Consider the following 20,810-nt stretch of genomic DNA (forward strand, 5'->3'; position numbering starts at 1 on the left):
TAACGCAATGGGGACCATTGCTTCCTAAGGGGGGAGGAATGATCCAGGTGGATATTGGTGGCCACCTGCCTATTCCACTTGGACCCCCAACATTGTCTATTTCAGTTTTTCAGTTTCCTTAATTGTAGCACAATTTACTATTTTTGGCATTTTTTCGGGAACTAAACTTCCGGAGCCGTTTTGAGGCCCTAAATAATGTTTTTAGGGAAACTGGAGAGACCGAAAATGTCCCAAACCGGCTTGTCGATTTGTTTTTGGCCTTCTCTTTGAGATCTTTGAAACGAGGTATTATGATAGGAAAACGGAGATCGTGTGCCAAAGTTACGATCCCGGGAAGTTGATGTACCAATTTACCCAAACGGAGCCCACAGTTTTGGCGCTTCATCTCCTAGGGTTAGGTTTTTGGATGTTTAGGTTTTCCATTGTTTCTCACTAATAAATAGGCCTTTGAGCCTCATTGTAACACAATTCTGAGGCGTGTAGCTGCCACATCTCTTCTCGGAGATAAGCTACCATCGCCCGAGCTAGTCTTATTTCCATTATGTTTGTAAGCATATTTCAGTATTTGATATTAATGAAATGAAGTGTTATTTCTACTGCATCTTTGTATTTATGGTTATATCTGTAATTTGTTGCGTTCCTGTTTAAATCCGGATCATATTCAGTACCAAACCGGTCAGTTCTTGTACAAAATCAGCCGATTCAGTACCGCATTGGTCGGTTCTTGTACAAAATCAGCCCGTTCGATACTGAACCGGCCTTTTTCATTGAACTGGTTGGTTTTGTACATTGTTGCCAAGGACTCTTTGAACGCAATTTCTTTTCAAAAAAGCAGTGATTTATGACAAGGGAAGCCTAATATTTGACCATATTGCCTTACTAATGCTATGCAATTCATGGTAATGTTTAAGTAAAGTAAAAGTGACATTCTCCTTTTCTTTCATTTTCATCATTTTACATAAATTTTTAACATTACCATGAAATAACTTAGGATGTTTGAGAGTGGTTTTGACCTCATTAGATTTCATATGGAGAAAGAAGAATTTTAGATCTCACTTAAAATCCAGCAAAGTTAACAGTTTTCTAGGATTTAAGGATTGGGGGGATAGCAACGCTACATTCGATTTTGTCATGTACAAGGGTATGGAACTAGTATTTAATCAAGAGCACCAAGCCCTCTATGTACCTTGATGTTAGTGGCATTGGTTGTCGAATTCCTCTATGATGAGCCTACTAAAAAAGGTACCCATCACTCAAACAAAATCTTGACTTGACATGCTTTGCCTTTTGTAATGCCCCTTCCTAAACTATTTTGGAATAGGATTAATTTCTACATTTTGGGTCCAATTTTGGAGGTGATGGGACCCATTCGATTTTATTAGGAGGCTAGAATTAGTAGAAGTTATTTTGATGTGGTTAATTTATACGTGGTGGGAACCCACACTAAGAGAACACACATTTCCTAGTTCGATTTGCATGGAGGGAAATCGATAAGTGAGGGACCCGCGATGGAGGGAAAAGTGCTCCATGAAATCTATATGAGGAAGGCATCTCTCCTCATTTCAGCATCTTATCTTTTGACATATTGAACTCAATCTTAGTTGCTCAAGCTGCTTAACCGGGTTACCGTACTATTTAGCACACGAGTGTCTCCGAGCAGAGATCTCAACCCTTGCTTCGGTGGACTTCGAGTGCCAACCCTAAAAGGAAGTTCTTCTTCATCTCAGTTCGTAGCAGTAGCAGGGAGATGAGTTACAGTAGCTGTAAGTCGAGTACCAACACCAGGGAGAGTAATAATAGCACAAGGATTGCGCAGTCACAATATGAGGCACTCCGAGGAGACAAGAGGATCCTTCATCATTTTCAGGAGTATTGAGGGCAGCTACAAACAAGAGGTCCATCCTACACGCAGCTCTCATTTCATCACATGCAGGACTACATCATCTCCTCCATGATTGCGCAGTCATTGGAGTGAAACTCTTTGGGGCAGCACCATCCGAGGGAGTTTGGAATTGGGAGGTTGGGAGATCATTTAGAGGGTCATTTGAGGAGGATTGTTGCAGTTAGGAGAGCAGAGATTGACAGGATCAGTCATAGCAACAGAATTCGAAATTGGAGGAGGGTCAAGCTGTGAAGGGTCAATTTTTTAAGGTTGGAACCAAGGGAAACCCTTTCTGGTTTTTTTTGGGTTTTGGGCAAGGATCACACTCCTAATTTTATAGAATTTTTTGGGCAAATCTAGGGGGTCAAACAGGGGTCTCAACTTAGTCAACAATTAGAGGAGCTAAGAGGAATTTGGGCCAAAATTCTGAGGTCAACATTTGGCCAATTGCTTTGTGGGTTATTTTGCATATTTGGTGGAGAGGTCGAGGTTAATTTCCCGTAATTTTCTAAACATCGAAGGTGGGGTTTCCAGCAGGATCTTGGCAGCAGACAACGCAGTTTCACAAGGCCAGCGCAGGTCATCTTTGCAGCAGTTATTTGTGCCATCTGGGCTTGACATAATACCACCCAAGCTTGATCACGCTTGCCATTGAGGCAAGCCCAAGTGCACCACTTCGAAATTATTGTACTTTTCTCCCAGACTATGTTACCGAATGCGACAACAGGAGAGGGTAGATAGGAGGATCTAGGGATCTGATCCGAATCCGGATCCGGATACGCCGGAATACGGCAAAAAAACGGCACCTGGCGGATCAAGTTTGCACGGAAGCGGATCTTGTTGTCAGATGCGGATCCATATGGTAAGTCACCCCTCTTTGCTGGAAACACCCGAATGAAAAGTGGAAAATGCGAAAAGTGAAAATTAAAAATCACCGAGAAAATCAAAAATGTGAAATTAGGTTTGGTAATTTAGGTTTTTAACTTTTATGCAGGCAGCGAACTTTAAAAAGCGGCGCGGTGGTCCCTATTTGTCTCGACAGGCGGAACAGGTGAAATCGTTTTCAGTTTTAACGTTTCTTGCGCAGTGAACTTGTCGCCTAGTCGCAGCGGCATTTTCTTGTGCAATGAACTCGCCGTCCAGCCATAGTCACAATCGCAGTTTAGAGTGAAGTCGCAGGCACGGGCACAGTGAAGTCACAGGCACAGTGAAGTTTATTGTTTGGCATTTGAACCAAGCACGGTGAAGTCAACTTTGGCGTGACGCGGCATATTTCCAAGTGAACAGGCGTGCATTTGACTTTGGCCAGTGTTCTTTCGGTGTTTGGCTCGACTCTCCAAGGTAGGATTCTGAACATTGAATTCTGCAAATTTTAATTTTAATTTTTTTGGTATGCATATATTTTTTTGGTACCGTATAATTATTACTAAAACTTAAAACCACAATGGCTCCCAGTGTTCTCAGATTGATAGTTACAGTGACTATTATCTTAATATCTACATTTATAAATTATATTTTTTACCATTATCTACATTTATAAATTATATGTTTTCCTCATGACCTTCAGTCATTAATATAACTTATGGCCATCATATAATTCGACTAGATTCGAATGTATGCTTTAATAGTCGTAATATGTGGTTGGATGTTGTGAGGAACAATCGTAAAGTATATTATTATATATTTTTTTGGTAAAGTATATTTATTATTATTATATTTTTTTTTGGTAATGTATTTGTTTGTAAGCGCTGAGTTAAGGTGACTATTGTCCATAATTCGCAGCTTTAATTTTCTCCTTAATGACCTTAATTTTACAAACCTGCAGCTTTAGCCTTTTTGGTAACAGTAAGCACTGCCTTTGTATGGTTCTTCTGGCTTTTGGTGGGCAGTAAGCCAGTTAATCTCAGCCATAGAAACTAATAAATTATACACAGCAACTGTTATAACTTATAGTGTCATGAGTTTTGCCAGCAAGGTATTAAAATTTAAAACTTAAAAGGTCAAGTTTATCATTATATCTTGTAATGCCCATCAGTTGTTATGAAGGTCATACTTCCATTTGATTTATGCTGTAGAGTCTAAATTGATGGAAGAGGCATATGCCCTTATTTATAATTTTATTATTATGATATCATCATTATATCATGACCTTATTTATGATATCATATCATGTGTTATATGAAGTGTATTTTAATTTTTAATTGTGTATTGATGATAATATTAATAATTTAATATATTATAATTTGAGTTGTATATGCAGTAAAGTAACCCCTATAGACCATTATCACTATGGAACCATCACAACATGAGCAGTGAAGGGGAAATCATCAAAACATATCCAAAATCTCCTGTATGACAATATGTGGAGATTATTGGAAAAAATCCCGGAGGTGGTTCATTTAAATGGAAGTGCAATGAATGTTAGGATATCAAAAATGGCTCATATCCTAGAGTGAAGGCCCATCTCACTAGTCAAACTAACACAGGGGTGAAAGTATGCATTGGGCCAAAACATGCAGATGGCAAACCTAGCCAAGGTTTGAGTCCTGGAAAAATGAAATTCTATGCATCTTTGCAAGAAGCTATTGATAGGAAACTTGCTAAGGGAAAACATCCTGTGCAAAGCTCTACAATTAGGCCTCCATTGCCATGTAAGCCTGCTGCCACAACTAATAAAAGGCCCACTCTAGACCCTCTTGAAGCAGCTTTCAATAATCAAGGTAGAGACATAGCCGATGAACATATAGCTCGTTGCATCTATGCAAATGGGCTAGCATTCAATTTGGTGTGTTCCCCTTATTGGCAACAAATGATTAAGGTTGTTAATGAAGCGCCAAAAGGGTACAAAAGCCCTGGATATGAAAAGATCCGCACTACTTTGTTAACACCAAAGAGACAATCCATGGATAGACAGCTATAGGCAATCCGAGATACATGGGCAGAAATAGGTGTGTCCATCATTTCTGATGGATGGAGAGACCAAAGAAACCGTCCATTAATTAATATTGTTGCAGTATGTCCCCAAGGGGCAATGTTTTTGAAGGCTGTTGATTGCAGTGGAATAGAGAAAGATGCATCTTTCATATCCACAATTCTTATTGATGCAATAGAAAGTGTGGGGCCACATAATGTTGTCCAAGTCATTACAGACAACGCACAGGTTTGTAAAGCTGCAACTTTGATTGTGGAGGGTCGATATGATCACATATTTTGGAATCCATGTGTAGTACATTCATTGAACCTTATGCTTGCCAAGATTGGTGAGATTGAATGGATTAATAAAATATATTTAGCATCCAAAGAAGTCCAAATGCTCATAACAAATCACTCAATGTCCCAAGCCATTTATCGGGGTTTTGCAAAGTTGGAGCTACTGAAAGTACTTTTTTTTAATCAATACTATTTGTATTGGAAATTCTTATTTTTAATTACAAATTTATATATGGTTTCTCATTTGAGATTTGATTTTTTGAAACTTGTAGGTTGCTGAATCTCGTTTTGCCTCCCACACTCTTGTCATAAAGAGACTTGTGGAGGTGAGACAAGCACTACAAGCAATGGTCATTGACCCTCTTTGGGAATCATGGAGGACTTCCACTTTTGATAGAGGGCAAAAAATCAAGTCCATCATTCTTGATGATGCATGGTGGGACAAGGTCCAATATCTTCTACGGTTCACTGAACCAATCTTGACCTTGATCAGGGCATTTGATATAGATACACCTCGCTTGGGGGAAGTTTATGAAAACATTGATAGTATGTTGGAGAGGATAATGGAAATTATCAGGGCAAGTGAAAATGACCCTTATGAAACATTCTATTATTTAGTGAAGGACATAGTTACAGAAAGGGGAACAAAATGACCACACCATTACACCTTTTGGCATATGCATTGCACCCTAAATACTATCATTCTAAAATGTTGTCTTTACATGGTAGAACAACACCAAACAAAGATTCTGAAGTGGTACAAGGATACAAGGTAGCTTTGAGGAAAATTTATAGAGATATGGGCATTGCAATGGAAGTCCGCCAAGGATTTGGAGGGTTTGTACAGTCTACTGTTAGCTTTTAAGATCCAATAGCTATGGATGATCGAGGGCATCTTGATCCTATTACTTGGTGGGGCTTCCATGGTGGGGATAGCGTTCATCTCTCTACTCTAGCCACCAGGTTTTTATCACAGGTTGCTAGTTCCTCATCAGCTGAGAGGAATTGGAGTACATATGGCTTCATCCATTCAGTGAAGCGAAACAAGCTGGGAGCAGCAAAGGCTAAGGACCTTGTTTATGTTCATTCCAACCTTCGTCTTCTATCACATGTTGAACCAGAATATAAAAAAGGTCCGAGCAGGATGTGGGATGTGGAACGTGAGATCTCTGACTTGAACCTGACACCGAATGCCATGACTCACCTCAACCTACTTGAGGATATTGTTCCACCACCAATCCAGCCTACTGATGCAACTTCTTACATTCTAGGACCCCCATCATCTATTCATGTTGTAGAGTTCCAATATGCAGCAGATATAGATCCATTTGAGGAAATGTAAATGTAATTACTATTATCATTTATGATATTATGAATCATGATCCTTTTTGTTACTTCATATAAGCGATGATGCATCATTTCAGTATTTCAACCTTCATATTTATCATTCGATGTTCTAAAAGTGTTTGATGGTTTCATGGAGTATTTGATTTTTTAGCTCTAAAGTGTTTTTGTAAATTTAAAAATTATTATTATTATTATTATAGATATATTTATTTATTTATTTTTGTACGTGACGTATCCTTGCCGTATCCGGATCTTGGATTTTCAAAAATCTAGCGGATCCGTATCCGAATCCAAATCCTGGTAACATAGCTCCCAGGTTATAATAAAATGGCACAGCTGTTGGTTATTCCTAGAGTCTAGACATTTTATGGGTGTGCACTGAATGTTTCAATCTTATGGTGTTGTTTTTATTGTTCGCTTTGCATAGCACTATTTTTCCTAGTTTGGAACATTACACTTTTATATCTTATTTTAATGCTTAGAGGGTGATATTGATTATGAAGATCCCAATATAGGGAATAATTTTGATGATATGTATGTATTTGTTGTACCATAATTTATTTTGGATGCTAAAGGCCATGTGGAGCCAATTTTTTGATGTATTTTCGGTTTAGAGATGGATTGCATTGGGTGCTATTTTGGTTATGTGCACTCTTGCATGCTATATAAATGAGAACGTTTGTTTATTTGTGTATAAATGGTTTGGATTCATATGGATGCACATGAATATATATGTTTTGATTTAAAATTTGAATATTTTGTGTGTTTTCAGTTGACTGGTTTTTTGGTCTGGTTTTTTCACCAGTTTTCATCCGATTCTCACCAGTTCCCGATCTGAGGGGTCTACCAGTTCAATGACCGATCCGCTTCTGATAACTATGAGATGAAGCACCGTATCGCTTATGACTAAGAGGATTTGTCAGGTATGCCATCTCCAAGAGATAAAGTCTAAGGAACACTTGACAGTGTCCCAAATATTATGAAATCTCAAGGAAGCTCCAATGATTCATTCAAGACTCTACAGTTTCTCTTTTGACATTCTTTCACTACCCTGCTCAGAGATGCCTACATTTATATGTCCAAGAGACAATTATCCCAAAACAAGTGACTTTTGCATGGCCTCTCTAAACCTAGTACTATTATGGTCTCTACTTCTTTCTTCCACCTATCTCAATTGTTTGAGTCGAGTGGTGGTAGATCTATGAGACAACGAACTTCTTCCCACGTGGCTAGAAAAAACATACCTCTATGCAACCTCAGAGCTAGACCCACCCACTATGGAATACAGCGCCTTAGGTCAGATTGAACAGCAAGACTTACATCAAGAGACTCTTCCCCCGATGCTAAAATACTTAAATAATCTGTAGTGTCTTTCACACTGCCCCTGGATGTGTTTCCCCACTCCCACATCCCCACATCTAGGAAACTTTATGGAACATTGGTATTAAACCTACCACTAAGGGAGAAATAACTCTAGACCTTGCCTTCAGGTGACACCAAGCAGGCAAAATTCAGACTTCCAACTAATGCATCCCTAGCGGGTCACCAGTCTCCAGATTAGCTTAGATACCGGGCATTCAGTGCATCTTAAAGTTTGTTATGCTATGTACTACGTTTTATGAAACCAGCAAGGCTGGTAAGCAGTAGTTTCCTATTTTCAGCCTGTATAATCCAATATGTAGGCTGTGGGACAAACTTAAGTTTTGTTTTTTGGGTTTTGGCAGGCATAAACTTCTGGCAATTATTTGTAATGGGACTGTTACAGCTAATTTTAATGACAGAGATATTAGAAACCTCAGAAATGGGTGTTGTAATCTTCACTAATTTTGGAGCTTGAAAATATAGATATTTCCATTTTCTGATTTCAAAAAAAAAAAAACAGTCATGTGATGTGTGCTTTAAGAAAAGCCATTCGATTTTTCTATTACTTGTTAAATGCATATTAACAATGAGTAGCAGAAGTTACAATGAGGAGATAAAGAGTATTCATACAATTAATAGTTTTTCCCATCAGAAACGAAATAAAATGCAACGAGTAAATCATATAATCCACTTACTTGTTTAACATGGTTGACAGTTGCAACTTGAGCAGTCCGTGGATCCAAATAATGAGTTCCATCAAGCTCACTGAACTCAGTCACAATGACCTAGAAGCACAATTAATCATTAGCATTGATTGCCAACAAAGTTATGAATTATGAATCTTCAAATCTTTAGAATGTGTCCATATATGTTGCAATAGCTCGAAATTCAAGTTGAACATTGAATTTAGTTTCCCTTGAGAGGAAATACAAACCTAAAATACAAAATGAATGAAAAAAGAACCATATATATATATATATATAACTCAATTCCAATTGAACAGGGTGCAACAATGGGGGTGTTGGAGAATCACAGGGTTACGTAGACCAGAAAGCTAGTATTCCAAGAGAGAGGTGGTGTCTATAGGAATTATTACTGCACTTAAGCACAACCAAGCATAGCTCAACATACATAACAGTGTAAGAAACCAACATATTTTTGTATACAACATACCACATAACTAGTCTTAGATTGACTACATCTTGACAAGGTGTTAATTGAAGTTAAAGATGGAAGCTAAGGCGAAATTATACTTTCACTTAATTTTGACTTGGGGAAATTTTAATTTTACTACAGTCAAAAAGTAAATCGATCTCAGCAGTTCAACTTGAGTTAATGAACCAGTGCAACTTAAGCAAATGACTTGAGTTAGTAGGTCAATTCGACTTGACTTGATGGGCCAATTCAATTTTATAAAAAGAGAAGCGTGCAGATTTGGCTATCATCATTATACACTAGATAGTAGAGACTTGTGTGTTTTAGCTCAGCAAGAAGAGGTTCCAATTCAATGTGCTAGGGCAGAGAGACAAAGGCCGAATAGCCTCAGCGATTTCTTCAGCAGCATGCTCACTTTCCAAGGTCGAGTCAGCCTGCGTAGGAGGGCCAAATAGCCTGTACGAGTCAGTACAGCTGTGTATGCAGAGGCCGAGTTGGTTAGAAAGACATAGAACAGTGCGTTGAGGGGCAGCATACTGAAGGGGAATTTTTGCCAATATTTGTACTCAATTTTCTGCGAATTTTGTTGAGCAGAATAATAATAGAACACACAAGTTGGCAGGTTTTCCCCAGTTGGGGTTTCCTGGGTAAATTTTTGTGTATTGTTTATTGTGTGCATGTGTCTTCGTGAATTTATTTTCCGCTGCTATTTTTTATTAAATTAGCAATTGGATATTGTTAAATTTGGCAACTAGGGCCAAACATCACTTTGGAGTCTGAACAGCTCTTATGAGGCAGATGATACTTTTCTTGGATTCCTCTTTCCGAGAGGTGTAGGATTGATCTAAAGATCATCCCATTCTGACATGTACAAATGAAGTTATGAATTTATTTTGATTATGGACAAATTGTCAAGGTTGGCCAACCATCAAATTAGCCTCCTCCAGCCTTCAACGTTGCATATAAATACAAGGTGTCTCCTCCTCATTTTGGCATCTCATCTCATTCATCCTTCTCTCTCTCATCTTGATTGGGTACGGATTTTTGGGCCTCTCTCTCCACGTGCGAAAGGAAGACTGGCTGCTGCGTTGACCAGATTTGACTGAAATTTCAGGAGGCTGACTTTGACCAGCGTTGACCTTGTTTGACTTAGGTTTTGTGAGGGAGACTTCTGTTTGGGCAGGCCACTGTTTTGGGCACAAAAACCGAGGCAGTTTGACCCCTGCGTTGATCAGCGTTGACTGCCCTAATTCAAGTTGTTGTGTTGACTTTTGTTGACCAGATTTGGCTGGTTATTTTTGGACTGTTTTGGGCTGCATTATGTTGCTGTTGGAGGCCGAATTGACCAAGGTTGACCGAGCTGTTTTGGAGGTCAATTTCAGCCCTGTTGACTAGTGTTGACTTTCTGGTTAGGGCTTTTTGTTTCTGCTGTTTTGACTGATCAGTTTGGGCAAGTGAATACTGTAAATTGTACTCTCTCTCTACTGAACTTTTGAAGAATTGATCAAGGGTTTCCCCACATTGGGGTTTGTCCCTGGCTAGTTCCATATGTGGTGTCCTCTTGTGTTGGCTTGTCTTCTACTGTTATTGTTTATGTTCTATCTACATGTTACTATCATGTTGATGTGATTGCTATATTGGATATGATATTGGGCTAATAAAGAAAATTGAAGTAAAATTGCTCTAAGCATAGAACATGTCATTGTTATCCTAAAATTAATAGGTATTAGAAAGCTAACATGGTATCAGAGCGGGTCTCTGATTGAAGACCAAAAAGTGTGTTATTTTCCTCGAAACAAGTGAAAGACATAGGAAAGGGGACGCAGTTTACTTCAAGGTTGCATTGAGTTTCTAGCTGCATGACCAAGGCATAATTTGCACATGGGTTTTTTCAAGCAGGCTTTGTGCAAGGGCTTCTAAGCAGTTCAAACTTAGAATGGTCTATTTGGAGCTAGGAATCGAGGACCACCTTGAAGGGGCATCAAATTCCTATTCTTGGAAGGAGAGGATTGGTGTAGTGTTGGAGGAGCAAGGAGTTTTGGAATTTGTGGACAGTCCACCAGCTCAACCACAAAACCCTCAGTAGTTAGCTCAGCATAATAAGAAAGGCGCAAAGGCCAGAAGAATAATTCTTGAAGGAGTCAAGGATGACATCATACCTCACCTTTCTGGAAAGACGACATCTCAGACCATGCAGACAGTTTTCTTAGGGTTGTACCAGGGTTCGAGTGAGGTCAAGACGCTGGTACTCAAAGATAAACTCAGAAATATCAAGATGACCAAGTCTGAGTCAATGATTTCATACCTTTACCAAATTCACCCAAGTGAGGGAGGTGTCATCTGTATCACATGGTTGAAGAAAAACCTTGTTCTAGTGTCAACCTTGGAAAACAAAGGTTATGAGCTTATTTTCAGCAGAGGAAAGGCTTTCCTCAAGCCCTTAAATTTTGCTGCCATGAAGCAGATTAGAGTTAGGGTGAAGAACCTTTACAAGATACAGTTTGAGACAAAAGCATCCTTGAGCAACAAAGTGATCAATGCGCATAGATGTGACCTTGGGGAGCTTTGGCATAGGCGTATGGGTCATTTGCACCATGGAGCATTGAAGATTTTTGTTAGTTTTTGTAGCATCAGATAGGTGTTCTAGTCTTGATATGTGTCAGAGAGGCTGAGAACGCGAGATCTTCAAAACCTAGAAAAGGTTCCGCGAGATAAGCTTGCAAAACGCCTTAATTAAATTAATTAACCATCATTTAAATTTTAACTAAGTCTAACTTAGAAAAACTAGTTAATTAATAGTAACTAATTAAGGAAATGTGAGAACGCTCTAGAAACACACACGTATTGAGTTTGAGATTATCTTAGTCATTGATGGAGATCTAATCATGGTCGTTGGTTCACCAACGAGAGATTATAAGAGCAAGTCGATGGGGATGGAGATAGACATATTGAAGAGCAGGGAGAACGAGTCCCTTGGACAGATCGAGCTATCCAATTGCAGAGATTCAGCAGGACGAAGAGTTTGAGTCAGAAATGAGGCATCGGTGATTGAGTGAGCAACAGCAGAGAGTTTCGAAAGAAGTTTTCCAGTCCCGGAGAGGCAGCAGAAGGAGGATGAGTAGGTAGTGCGAGTAGCCAGAAACCCTAATCGAAGTGTCAGAAAGGAGGTCGATTCAGTAGCTGGAAGCTGGGGGATCACCCAAAGGTAGAGAGACTTATTTCTAAAGGCAAAGGGATGCAGGACGACTCATCTAGAGCCAACTAGCAGGTCGTACAATTTTTCCTAGACTAGGCAATGTGAATTCTTGAAGGTTGAGTTTTCTCAATGGAGTTCGAGCAGGCAAAGGGACGCTAAGTTTTCTCAGCAGGGTTCAAGCAGGCATAGGGAGGCCGAGATTATTTGTAGAAGGGAGAAAAATTCTCCAAAATTATTTTGGCCAAATTATTTTGCTAGAGGATTTCCAGTTTGGGCATCCAGACACTGTCCTCATATTTTGTTTCTACATATAATAAAATAAACCCTCATCTGTTGCATTGGTTTTCCCAATTGGAATTTTCCGAGGACTTTTGTCCAAAAATATCGGTGTCACTTTTATTGTGTATGTGCTCTATTTTCTCAGTTCCAATTTATTTTCCGCAGCGTAATTTTATTGTGAAGAAATTGTAGTGTGATTTATTTGTTATTTGCCATAACAAATAAACTGCATAATTAATTAGTTAGAAGAATAAATTCCAGTTGCTTCATTTCAAGGAATTTTCACAATTTTGGGGGAGATTGCAACAAGGTTGTCATAGTACAGTGTAGATCAGCATGACGTGTGCAAGAGTTGCACACTTAGCAAGTATGTCAAGACATCCATTTCTAGCAGAGACAGCGGGACCAAGAACAGCTTGTCGCTGTACATTCGGATATATGCAAACCATTTTCCTCCCATCCCTGATGGGATACAAATATTATGTCACCTTTATTGATGACCACTCGAGAAAGACTTGGATCTTCTTCATGAAGAAGAAAGATCAAGTCTTCTCGAAGTTCATGGAGTTCAAAGCCTTGGTGGAGAACCAGACTGGTAGGAGGATCAAGGCATTGAGTTCAGACAATGGTAGGGAGTACATCTCCAATGCCTTTAGAGACTTATATGCCAAAGAGGGCATCAGGAGAGAGATCATCACACCTCATAACCCTCAGCAAAATGGTGTGGCTGAGTGCAAGAACTAAAGCATTGTTGGAGCGGCCAGGGCTATGTTGCATGACAAGGGACTACCCATGTTTCTTTGGGCAGATGCATGCAACACTGCAGTCTTTTTGCAGAACAGGAGTCCACATAGGGTACAAGGCAGAGTCACACCAAAGGAGGATTTCACAAGAAAAAGCATAACTTGTCTCACTTCCAAATCTTTGACATCCTTGTTTACTGCCATGTGTTTTCTGATAACCAGAAGAAGCTAGAGCCCACAACGGAGAAAGGCGTTTTCGTGAGCTACAGCAAGACATCTAAGGCATACAAGGTATATATTCCAGCACTCAAAAAGGTAGTGATTAGAGGTAATGTGAAGTTCGAGGAAGAGAAGGCTCTCAGGAAGTCCTTGGAGCATGAGCAGGGTGCAACACAGGAGGAAGAGCAACAGCTCCCAAGTAGGAGGCTCAGCCAGTTTCTCAGGCTTCGTCACAACCATTTTTTGGGCAAGCTGGCAATTAAGGAGAAAGTGCAGAAACGGGAGGAGAGAGTATAGTTAGAAGGGCCCACTCAACCAATGACTCCCACAGCAGGGAAAGGGTGAGCCAAGTGGGCAAATCAATAGATTAGGGAGGTTCGGGAGAGAGTTCGATCTCCCAGCTCGACATTCAACCAAAGTGAATAGCCACAAAGATATATGGGGTACATGGCACTTATGACTAAGGTGATAGACTCAGAGTCTTCTTATTATAAGGAGGCAATTTCTCAGTAGGTATGGCTAGATGCCATGGTGGAGGAATATTCCTCTATCATGCATAATGACGTATGGTAGATTGTGCCAAGACAAGTTGGCAAGTTAGTGGTTGGATCCCGTTTGATGTACAAGATTAAGCATGCAGTTGACGGGAGTGTGGAGAAGTGTAAGGCTAGATTCGTGGCCAAAGGGTTCTCTCAGGTCAAAGGGATAGACTATGATAAGAGGTTCGCACTAGTGGCTCGATATTCGCCCATTAGGACAATTTTGGTGATTGCACCATAGATGGGGTGGAAGATCCACCAAATGGACGTGAAGATCGCCTTCCTTAATGGAGTTGTTGAGGAAGAGATATATGTTGAGCAGATTGAGGGGTTCAAGACTTTTAGCAGAGACACACATGTGTGCAGGCTGAAGAGAGCCCTTTATGGGCTCAAGCAAGCACAAAGAGCATGCTATGCCCGGATAGACAACTACCTTCTTGGTTTGGGCTTGACCAAGAGTGAAGCCGACCCTAACCTATATTATATTATGGTTGAGGACCAGACTCTCATTCTTGTGTTATATATTGATGATTTGTGTAATGTTCCCAAACAAGAAACTAAGTGATAAACAAAGCAAGCGCCAACAATCAAAAATGCGAAATACACATTAGACACCCATGAAAACGATGGAAATAGAGAACTGTTGAGCCATTTTATTAAATCGTCAAGGGAAAATACAATGGTAAATGGAATGGTGCACCTCAACGTGTCTCTACGGACAAGCGTGACAAAACCCAAGTGAGCAAATGTTGATCTGAAGGTTGCCCAACTGTTGCACTAGAACTGAACTGCGCTGCTGAGAAACTGCATTGTCTGCTAGAACCAAAAGGCTAGAATCACTGCTTCCCATGCTCAGAAAATTATAAAACTTCAGCTCTCGGATCCTCAGCGAAAACCCAGGAAGGGTTTGGCCTAGTTCAGACTTCTAAAATTCGACCCCTAAGGAGCCCGACCTCTACTACAACTGGTAAACACGGCCTACCTGAGTGAAGCTGGGAAAACTCCCAAAAACTACCCCAAATCATTGGGATGAGTCCTCCTATGAATTTCCTTCCTTGCCAACTATGATTTCGGTGTTGTGGCTCTTTCCCTTAATACCCCCGTGATGGCCAGACTGGCCCTCTTCACTGTCCTCCAAGTCTAGAATTCGAACTACCTATCTGTTGCACTCACTTGCTCCAAAACTCCTCCCAAGTGATGACCCAATGATGTCCTTTGAATCTCCTGGTTCATCCAGCTAATGATTGGCCCAATGAAGCTCTATCCTGAACTGTGTGTTCCCTATCCCCTAGCCCAGAAATACGCATTGTTGAATGATGACTGAATGGGTTGGTTGTGAATACTCCCTAGTGCTCCTCAAGATGCTATGAAATTGCCTTCCTAGGGTGGCACTCGTAGTCCCCCGAACGTAAGGTTGAATCTCCTGCTTGATAGATTCGTGGTTGAACAATGGTTGACTCGGCTAAGCAGCTCGAGCAAACAGTCAAGTGATTTTCGATATGCAAAAATGAATAATCCCCCAAGTGAGGAGCTCTTCCTCCTTATTCCTTCGTGGGCCTCCCACTGCCTCATGTGGGCCCCTCCAACAGCTATACAAATTCCCTCCAAAGCAATTTGAACTGCCCAATACGCTTTCCCACGTGGGTGGCCCCCACCTTCCACTAGCAAAATAATCTGGCTATATTTCTCCTAAGTTCCTAAGTCGAAATTGTTTGGGTCCTTTTCCTTAGCAAAGTTGTACAAAATTGTGGAGAGACAAAACCTGTTACAAATTCTTTTAAATTCTTTTAGGAAGGGACATGATAGTCCTCCCTTCCCAAATGTTGCTTGCCCTCAAGCAACTTCAGAGCTGGGTGCTCCAAGATGTGCTCACTCTCCCAGGTGGCATCCTCATCCGGCAAGTTCTTCCAGCAAACCAAGAACTCCCTGATGGTCCTGCTCCTCAGCTTCCTCTCCCGCCTCTCCAAAATGGCCTCAGGCTCAAAAACCAGGTGGCCCTCATCATCCAACGGGGGTAACTCCACTGTTGTTGTCAACTGTTGTCCCAACAATTTTTTAAGGCATGAGACATGGAATATGTTGTGAATCCTGCTCCCCGGAGGCAGCTTCAGCTCGTAGGACACCTCCCCAGCTCGCCTGACTACCCTGTATGGCCCATAAAAACGGGGTTGTAGCTTCTCAGCCCCCTTCTGCTTCAATGTGGACTGCTTGTCGAAATATCTCTCAGTTCAATGTCGATCTGCATACACCTTCTGCTGGTTCTGCGTTGTCACTAAGTTATCCTTGAGAGCCTTGAGGATGTCTTGTCTCTCTTGGATCCAATCTTTGGCCTTTGGGGCCTGCCTATCTCCAAAACAACGTCAGCAAAAGATAATGCATTATAAGTTATAACCATACAAGGCACAGAAAGGAATCATATCGATGGACATGTGATGGGTGGTGTTGTAGCAATACTCGCCCAAATGCAGCCACCGAATCCAAGCCCTATGCTGCCCACTCACGTAGTTCCTCATGTACCCCTCCAACCACTGATTAACTCGCTCGGTCTAGCCATCTGTCTAGGGGTGGTAACTCGTGCTAGGGGTGAGCTTAGTACCAACCAACTTGAAGATCTCCTGCCAGAAGCCTCCCATGAACCTGCTATCCCTATCACTCACGATGTTCTTAGGAAGCCCGTGTAACCAGAAGATATCCCTAAAGAACAGCTCTGCAACTTGTGAAGCCGAATATCTGGTAGGGATGGCGAAAATGTGGTCATACTTGGTCAACCGGTCGACCACTACATAAATGCAGTCCTTGCCCTGTACTATGGGGAACCCCGTGATGAAATCCATGGAGATACTCTCCCATTTCCCCTCGAGGATGGGAAGCGGTTGTAATAATCCTAGCGGATGAATCAGCTCCCCTTTGTTCCTCTGACATGCCTCACACTCATGTACATGTTTCAACACGTCCCACTTGACGCCCTTCCATGTGAAGCGCTCCCTGACTGCCATGTATGTTTTCCTGAACCCCTAATGCCCTAGTAATGGCGAGTCATGTACTGCCTGGAGCACTCTCTCCCTTAACTGCGAGTTGGGAACCAAAAATATGTGCCCCTTGTAGTAGATGACCTCATCCATCACCTAGAAGCGCTCATTTGTGTGTGTACCCTCCAAAATCTCGCATACCCTCCTGTGCTTGGAATACTCCACCAATAACTCGGCCTTCCAATCATGGCAGATGCTCATGAGTGATAGGTTTGTGGGTCTCCAAGATAGGGCATCAACCACCACGTTGTGTTTCCCCCACACAGACTCTATGTCGAAATCATAGGCCTGCACCTTCCTGGCCCATCTCTATTGTCTGTCGTTGAGGCCTTACTGCCCCATGAAGTGACGAAGACTGTTGTAATCAGTTTTCACCCAAAACCTGTTACCCACCAAATACTGTCGGAACTTAGCCAAGGCATGCATAATGGCCAGCATCTCCTTGTCATATATAGAATATGACCTCTCATGGGGTAAGAACTTCCGACTCTCGAAAGCAATCGGGTGCCCATCCTTAGATAGTACTACTCCAACTGCCTCCCCGGATGCATCACACTCCACAGTGAGGGCTAGGAGAAGTCCGGAAGTGCTAAAACTAGACAACTACTCATCACCTCCTTGAGGCGGTCAAAAGCTGCCAGTGCCCCATTTGTCCATGCAAAAGCCCCTCTCTTGGTCAATTCTGTGATGGGAGCTACCAACTGCGAAAATCCCTTGATGAACTTCCGGTAATATGTGCAGATGACCAAGAAGCCCCTCAACACCATCACATCTCTGGGTACTGGCCAATCACGGATAGCTCTTATCTTCTCCTCATGGACCTTCACCCCATTTGCGCTAATGATATGCCCCAAGTAGAGCATCTCGGTCAGGCCAAACTCACACCTGGACAGCTTGGCATAGAACTGTTGCTCCTCTAAAATACACAGCACCTCCTCCAAGTGTTGGAGATGCTCCTCCCAAGTCCTGTTGTAAATCAAGATGTCGTCAAAGAAAACCAACACAAACCTCCTCAACTGCCTCTGGAACACATGGTTCATACATGACTAAAAAATAGTTGGGGCGTTGGTCAACCCAAATGGCATGACTAGGAACTCGAAGTGCCTATAAGTTTAGGGGATGTCCTCATCCCTCACCCTGATCTGGTGGTAACCCGAACATAGATCTATATTAGAGAAGTACTTGGCTCCTTTAAGCTCATCCATCAACTCATCGATGCTGGTGATGGGGTACCGGTTCTTCAGTGTCTTCCTGTTGAGGGCCCGGTAATCAATGCACATGTGCAAGGTTCCATCCTTCTTCTTCACCAACACTACTGAAGAAGCAAAAGCACTGGAACTCGGCCTGATATGGCCCAATGCCAACAGCTCCTTGATGGCCCTCTCAATCTTGTCCTTATAGGCCTTAGGATGCCTATAAGAGGTAGTGATCACCGCCTGCACACCCGGCTCCATCTCGATGGTGTGCTCGAATCCCCTATCTGGTGGTTGCCCTGGTGGGCTATCGCCAAATTCTACTGAGTACCTATCCAACAAGGCTTGTATGTTTGGAGGTGGTGGTTGGACCTGCCCTCCAACCTCTGAAACCCTCAACTCCACTGCCCATGCTATGTCCCCATGTCGCAGATCTACCTCCATCCTATGCATTGGGACCTGTGGTGGGTATGAATGCATGCCTCTAAGTACCACCTATTTGCCATCCGGGACAGTGAACTCCATCTCCAGTTGCTTCCAATCAATAGTAAATCGCCCAAGGGAGGATAGCCACTAGACACCCATCACCACATTGGTGTCTGGCACATCGACCACAAAGAAATGGTCCATCATAGAGTAGTTCCCCATAACTACTATCAAAGCGGGCACATACCAAGTGCACTGCATGGTACAGTCACCAGCTACCAAGACTGAAAAGCCCTCAAACTCGATCGTGGTGAGGCTTCGCCTCTAAACCAACTAGGCATATATGAAGTTGTGTGTAGCCCCACTGTCAACTAAGACCGACACCCGCTGCCCCTATATAGTGCCTCTGATCCTCAATGTCATAAATTTCAAAACCCCGCATAAAGAAGCAAGGACTCCCCCGGATGGGGCAAAGGATGCCCCTCCCTGTGGAGGTGGTGGTGGTGGTCCCCTCTCTACTAGACTCATTGTCTCCCATACCAGACTCCTACTCCACCTCATCCTCCTGGTCACTATCTGAAAAGACCTCAATGTAATGTGCTTTGCCAGCAGTGCACCGATGGCCTGGTGCCCAGGGCTCCTGACAAGTAAAGCACAACTTCCTCCTCCTGAGGTCCTTCCATGTCTCATCATCCAACTGCCCCCGTCCCTGGGTGGTTCTCTGAGGTGGGGGTCTAGTGTCATGCCCCTTCTGGGGAGAAAGGGTCCGTGCAGGAAAGGGTGCTCGTGTCTTGGGGATGGCTCCCTACAAATCTCTAGTGCACATAATTGCTTGCTGCAACATGGAGGGTCTGTGTGACTTCACCAGTCCACGCAGGGGCTTAAGTAAGCCCTCTATGAAGGTGTGTACCCTCCAAGCAACTGATAGGTCTGGCACCATCACTGAAACTCTTAGAAACTCTAATATGTACTGCTCTGGGTTGCTTGTTTAGCGAAGTTGGGTTAGCTCCCTAAAATGAGCCTTTGGATCCCTTTGGTCAAGGCATTCCACCACCCTCCTGGTGAAATCCTCGTATGAAGCCACATTGGCATGCCCCGGGTTGGCCAAGCCATGTAACCACCAGTCGTGGGCTTCCCCCTCCATGTGCAACGTGGCCATCCTGATGGCTTCCAACTCTGTCATTCGGTTAAGCTAGAAATATGTGTCCATCTTCTCATCCCAGGCCCGAGCAGTGCACTTGACAGTGCCATCGAATGTAGGGAAGTACATTCTCCCTATTGTCCTCTGCAACTCATAGCTCTGTGTGCCCTGTCCTCCATAACCCTTACTCTTCTCATTCTGCTTGAGCTTGCAGAAATCTCTGAAAGGGAGTGCTTCCCTGAAGCTTGCACCCATGGACTGCCATTCTCTAAAGTGTTCTCCCATCTATGAAGGGTCTTCAATCCATGTTGGTTCAACCTGTGCCACAAGCACAAAAGAGGGCAGTGTGGCTCGAGTTAGCCCACTCGCTGATGGAGGTTGTGTTTCAAGTGAAGGGTGATCGAATTGTTGAGAGGCCCCAGAAGTTTCCCTAAATAAGAATCCCCTAGGGGCGATCTTCTCCTAGTTCTGCATTTTAATCTCCTCTGGCATCTCCTTTTGCCCCTTTGCTAGATCATTCAATGTTTTCAAGAGGTTGTCAAAAGCCATCTCCTACCTACTCTTGGGCTCTCCCATATCTTCCTCTGCTACTGTTGCCTTCTCCCTATCCTCCATGTCTGGAGTGATCTCCAATTCTCTTTCTCTGCTTCAGTACCTCTGCCTCCTGTATGTAATATTCTGTAGTCCCCTTCTCTCATAGGAGAAACTCCCCATAGCTGAGCCAAGACCTAGGCTCTGATACCACTGTCATGTTCCCAAATAGGAAATTAAGTGATAAACAAAGCAAGCAAACCATCTAGCAATCAGAAATGCGAAATACACATCAGGCACCCATGAAAACGGTGGAAATAGAGAACTGTTGAGCCATTTTACTAAATCATCAAGGGCAAATACAATGGTAAATGGAATGGTGCACCTGGGCTTGTCTCTATGGACAAGCATGACAAAACCCAAACTACGCTACCTAGAAACTGTGTTGTCTGCTGGAACCAAAAGGCTGGAATCACTGCTTCCCGTGCTCATAAAATTATAAAACTTCAACTCACGAATCCTCAGCCAAAACCCACCAAAATCCAAAAAGAGTTTGGC

The 20,810-nt window shown here is 42.4% G+C and overlaps 1 protein-coding gene across 2 annotated transcripts in view; it reads right to left on the reverse strand.

Annotated features, from left to right (window-relative positions):
• CPA (Subunits of heterodimeric actin filament capping protein Capz superfamily) overlaps window positions 1-20,810 on the reverse strand; it is a 226,474-nt gene that overhangs the window by 181,963 nt on the left and 23,701 nt on the right. For both annotated transcript variants that reach the window (XM_089373418.1, XM_089373417.1), the window contains exon 3: window positions 8,497-8,586. In XM_089373418.1, the coding sequence (XP_089229544.1) occupies window positions 8,497-8,586 (90 nt within the window). The remainder of the gene's footprint in view (window positions 1-8,496; window positions 8,587-20,810) is intronic.

This window comes from Pinus tabuliformis, chromosome 8, assembly GCF_031772625.1.
Source record: "Pinus tabuliformis cultivar Carrire ecotype Pingquan chromosome 8, CPIR1, whole genome shotgun sequence".
NCBI lineage: Eukaryota > Viridiplantae > Streptophyta > Pinopsida > Pinales > Pinaceae > Pinus > Pinus tabuliformis.